The 5,000-nt window shown below is 47.0% G+C and overlaps 1 protein-coding gene across 1 annotated transcript in view; it reads right to left on the bottom strand.

The window, feature by feature from the left end:
- Positions 1–2,537: 2,537 nt before the first annotated feature.
- hibadhb (3-hydroxyisobutyrate dehydrogenase b) overlaps positions 2,538–5,000 on the bottom strand; it is an 18,961-nt gene continuing 16,498 nt past the window's right edge. Inside the window, exons 4-7 of the mRNA XM_031575971.1 lie at positions 4,954–5,000; positions 4,623–4,699; positions 3,469–3,625; positions 2,538–3,297 (exon numbers count right to left, since the gene is read on the bottom strand). The exon at positions 4,954–5,000 is cut by the window's right edge and continues 87 nt beyond it. Coding sequence (XP_031431831.1) covers positions 3,136–3,297; positions 3,469–3,625; positions 4,623–4,699; positions 4,954–5,000 — 443 coding nt within the window. The 3' untranslated portion in view covers positions 2,538–3,135. The remainder of the gene's footprint in view (positions 3,298–3,468; positions 3,626–4,622; positions 4,700–4,953) is intronic.

Raw genomic sequence — 5,000 nt, 5'->3', positions numbered from 1 at the left:
ACTTGCATCTCCGTGGCCTTCGTGTTTCAACTCCTTGGATTGTGAGATCCTTTGCACTCAGAGCCATGGTCACATTCACCCCCTCCTCGTGTCAGTCTGCCTCTACTGACTGCAGAAGGCCTTCTCGTGTCAGTCTGAAGGCCTGGCACACAGTCATCTGGCGTAGCCTCCCACCACACGTCCACACGCTGCCAGAAATGCTGTTTGAGGACATGTTTCATGTTTCTCCGTGGGTTTTCATTGCAGTGAAATACAAGCATTTTTATGAGCAGAACTCCCAGCTGAGGACCGACTCTGACAGAGAGGAGCGCCTGAGCCCGTCGTTTCAACAGGCGGGAGAGGAGAAGAGAGAAGAGGAGAGGAGGGGAGGAGAGGGGTTGAGGAGACGAGAGGAGAGGAGAGGGGTTGAGGAGAGGAGAGGAGAGGAGGAGAGGATGAGTGGAGAGGAGAGGAGAGGAGAGGAGAGGAGAGGGGAGGGGAGGGGAGAGGAGGAGAGGAGAGGAGAGGGGAGGAGAGAAGAGAGGGGAGGATGAGAGGAGAGGAGAGGAGAGGGGAGAGGAGAGGGGAGGAGGGAGGCTTAGGGGGAAGTGTTATGTGTGTAGATTAACACCTGACTAAAGTGGTTCATCTCTGAAGTGTTATGTGTGTATATTGCTGTTGACTTGTTTTGTTGTTTGTTGTTCTTCATCAGAGCAGGGGGTTACCATGGAGACCATCCATTTCATTAGAATGAACAAACGCTGATCTGTGTGTGTGTGTGTGTGTGTGTGTGTGTGTGTGTCTGCATCTGGAGACGAGTCAGGCTGACACTCAGATCTAATCAGCATCTTTAGATTTCTGTGAACGCTCCTGGTGTCTGCCGGAGGAGCACACACTGTGCTGTTAGTTTAAACTGTTAGAGTTGTGTGTGTGTGTGTGTGTGTGTTGTGTGTGTGTGTGTGTCTTCAGTAGGCGCACACACTGTGCTGTTAGTTTAAACTGTTAGAGTTGTGTGTGTGTGTGTGTGTGTGTGTTTGTGTGTGTGTGTGTGTGTCTGCAGTAGGAGCACACACTGTGCTGTTAGTTTAAACTGCTGTCTGGAACAATAGAACACACTGGAATGAGTTTGTAACTGCTGTGTGTGTGAGTTTGTAACTGCAGTGTGTGTGTGTTTGTAACTGCAGTGTGTGTGTGTTTGTAACTGCAGTGTGTGTGTAACTGCAGTGTGTGTGTTTGTAACTGCAGTGTGTGTGTTTCTAACTGGAGTGTGTGTGTGTGTAACTGCTGTGTGTGTGAGTTTCTAACTGCAGTGTGTGTGTGTTTGTAACATCAGTGTGTGTTTGTAACTGCAGTGTGTGTGTGTTTGTAACTGCAGTGTGTGTGTGTTTGTAACATCAGTGTGTGTGTTTGTAACATCAGTGTGTGTGAGTTTGTAACTGCAGTGTGTGTAAGTTTGTAACTGCAGTGTGTGTGTGTGTAACTGCAGTGAGTGTTTGTAACTGCAGTGTGTGTGAGTTTGTAACTGCAGTGTGTGTGAGTTTGTAACTGCAGTGTGTGTGTGTTTGTAACATCAGTGTGTGTGTTTGTAACTGCAGTGTGTGTGAGTTTGTAACTGCAGTGTGTGTGTGTGTGTGTAACTGCAGTGTGTGTGTTTGTAACATCAGTGTGTGTGTTTGTAACATCAGTGTGTGTGAGTTTGTAACTGCAGTGTGTGTGTGAGTTTGTAACTGCAGTGTGTGTGTGTGTGTTTGTAACTGGAGTGTGTGTGTGTGTGTAACTGCAGTGTGTGTGTGTGTGTAACTGCAGTGTGTGTGTTTGTAACTGGAGTGTGTGTGTGTTTGTAACTGGAGTGTGTGTGTTTTCTAACTGTAGTGTGTGTGTTTGTAACTGCAGTGTGTGTGAGTTTGTAACTGCAGTGTGTGTGAGTTTGTAACTGCAGTGTGTGTGAGTTTGTAACTGCTGTGTGTGTGTGTTTATAACTGCAGTGTGTGTGAGTTTCTAACTGGAGTGTGTGAGTGTGTGTGTGTGTGTGTGTGTGTGTGAGTGTCTGTGTGTTTCTAACTGGAGTGTGTGTGAGTTTCTAACTGGAGTGTGTGTGTGTTTGTAACTGGAGTGTGTGTGTGTTTGTAACTGAAGTGTGTGAGTTTCTAACTGCAGTGTGTGTTTGTAACTGGAGTGTGTGTGTTTGTAACATCAGTGTGTGTGAGTTTGTACCTGCAGTGTGTGTGTGTGGGTCTAACTGGAGTGTGTGTGTGTTTGTAACTGGAGTGTGTGTGTGTAGTGTGTTTCTAACTGGAGTGTGAGTGTGAGTGTCTGTGTGTGTGTAGTGTGTGTGTGTGTGTGTGTGTGTGTGTGTGTGTGTGTGTGTTTCTAACTGGAGTGTGAGTGTCTGTGTGTGTGTAGTGTGTGTGTGTGTGTGTGTGTGTGTGTGTGTGTGTGTGTAGTGTGTGTGTGTGTGTGTGTGTGTGTTTCTAACTGGAGTGTGAGTGTGTGTGTGTGTGTAGTGTGTGTGTGTGTGTTTCTAACTGGAGTGTGCAGTAACAGAACACACAGTGGAGTTTGAGTTTCTCAGCTCTTTTTAATGAAAGATCCTCATCAGGGATATGACACGTACTCATTTACAGCTAACCGCTAGCAACCTAGCCGCTAACAAGAAAGAAAAACAAATCAAACTAATCAAAAACAAGAAAAACAAACAAAAACACAAAACTAAAGATGTGTGTGATTAGTGTGGAACGAGTAGATGAGGAGGCTCACCATGGCTTTGTGTGTGTGTGTGTGTGTGCGTACGTGTGTGTGCCCACACAGGTAACATGATTCCCCAATACAGAAACAACAAACAAACCCAAACAAATAAACCTCCCCCTCTCCGTCATACACACACACACACACACTCATTCTCGCTCACACATATTCACGCTCCGTCTCTCTCTCGCTCTCACACACACACAATCTCTCTCTCTCTCACACCCATTCACCCTCTCCGGTTGCCCCTGGAGACCACCAGCCACATAGGTCAGATCATGCCGCGTTGCGCTGAGGTTGCGCTGGCGTGTGTGTGTGTGTGTGTGTGTGTGTCTCGGGACAGTGTGGTGGTGTGTTGGGGGTCTGACCCGAGACAGGCACAGTGTGGCGGTGAAGGCCCCCTACTGCCCCCTACTGGCCCTCCTCCTCCTCGCGCAGGAACTGGAAGACGGAGGAGAAGTCCTTGCCGGCGTAGCCGCGGGCGCACATTATGCGGTAGATCTGGTGTGCCAGCGCCCCCATGGGGACTGGAGTGCGTGTGTTTGTGGCCGTGTTCTGGGCAAGGCCGAGGTCCTGGGGGGGACAGAGGAGGGGGTTTAATATGAGAGAGTGTGTGTGTGTGTGTGTGTGTGTGTGTGTACCGAATCAAAGGGCATGAAGGGGAGAGGTACCCACCTTGGCCATGAGGGTGAGTGTGTGTGTGTGTGTGTGTGTGTGTGTGTGTGTGTGTGTGTGTGTGCGTACCTTGGCCATGAGGGCGGTGCCGAAGCCACCCTGGTAGTTGTTGGCGGAGGGCACCCCCTCCATGACCCCGGGCACCGGGTTATACGTGTCGCTGGACCAGCAGCGCCCAGAGCTCATGTTCAAGATCTTCGCCAGAAGCTTCGGGTCCAGGCCCAGTCTGAAGGTCGAAGGTCACCCATTAGCCAATCGAAGATCAATAATAAAGTATTCATTAGTCAATCACAGATCACTAATTAAGCATCCTAAAGCCAGTAACAGATCAGTAATGATGTCATATTGATTAAAACACATTCAATTTGTAAAATGTAAATCTTTTTTTTTAAGTTATACTCTGGAAACTATGTTAAATTCCTTGTGCTATTGGTTGGGGACTTCTCAATCCTCAACCCTCTCACTGCCACATGCAAGTACTCACATCCAACAACCAACCAACATCACAACTGCCCCACCTCACATCCAACAACCCCCCCAACATCACAACTGCCCCAACATCACATCCAACAACCCCCCCAACATCACAACTGCCCCACCTCACATCCAACAACCCCCCAACATCACAACTGCCCCACCTCACATCCAACAACCCCCCCCAACATCACAACTGCCCCACCTCACATCCAACAACCCCCCAACATCACAACTGCCCCACCTCACATCCAACAACCCCACAGTCAGTCAGTGTGTTAGTTGACAGCATGACTAATAAACTGTCAATAACACAGGAATAAATCCCAATAGGATAGGATAGATCATGAATATATTATGAATCATTAATTCAAAGTTGTTCAAAAAGAATGCATCAAGAATAAGCCCCCATAAGGCAGCAATAAACAAAGATGATAAATTCCTTTAAAACAGAAATAAATCATTAATAATAATCTCAATAAGCACAGAGCATTGATACTTCATTCATAAATCATTCTGCATTTATAAGGCCAATATAAGGAAGGCATTAAAAGATGTTTAAAGGGAATCATGAGGTAATAATGAATAAGGCCATGAGATAAGAGAATGCTGATAATCATGATGTCATAATCCTGATGTAATAATCATGATGTCATAATGAATAAGGCCATGAGATAAGAGAATGCTGATAATCATGATGTCATAATGAAGAAGGCCATGAGTTAAGAGAATGTTGATAATCTCCTCACCTGACCCCCAGATTCATGGTCTCAGACGTGCCAATCATTCCAATGGCCAGGAGCATGTTATTGCAGATCTTAGCTGCCTGCATTTACAATTAAGGACACACACACACACACACACACACACACACACACACACACACACACACACACACACACACACACACACACACACACACACACACAGACAGACAGACACACAGACAGTTCATTGTGAAAAAATCTGCAGTAAAGAATGTTCACTAAACTGAGTATGTGTGTGTGTGAGAGGGATGGTACGTGTGTGTGTGATAGTGTGTGTATGTGTGTGTGTGTGTGTGTGTGTGTGCGTACGCACCTGTCCTGTGCCGACCTGGCCGCAGTAGACCACGTTGGCCCCCATAC

The sequence above is a fragment of the Clupea harengus genome, chromosome 11, assembly GCF_900700415.2.
Source record: "Clupea harengus chromosome 11, Ch_v2.0.2, whole genome shotgun sequence".
NCBI classification, from domain to species: Eukaryota; Metazoa; Chordata; class Actinopteri; order Clupeiformes; family Clupeidae; genus Clupea; species Clupea harengus.
This window is presented reverse-complemented; position numbering and strand designations above follow the sequence as displayed.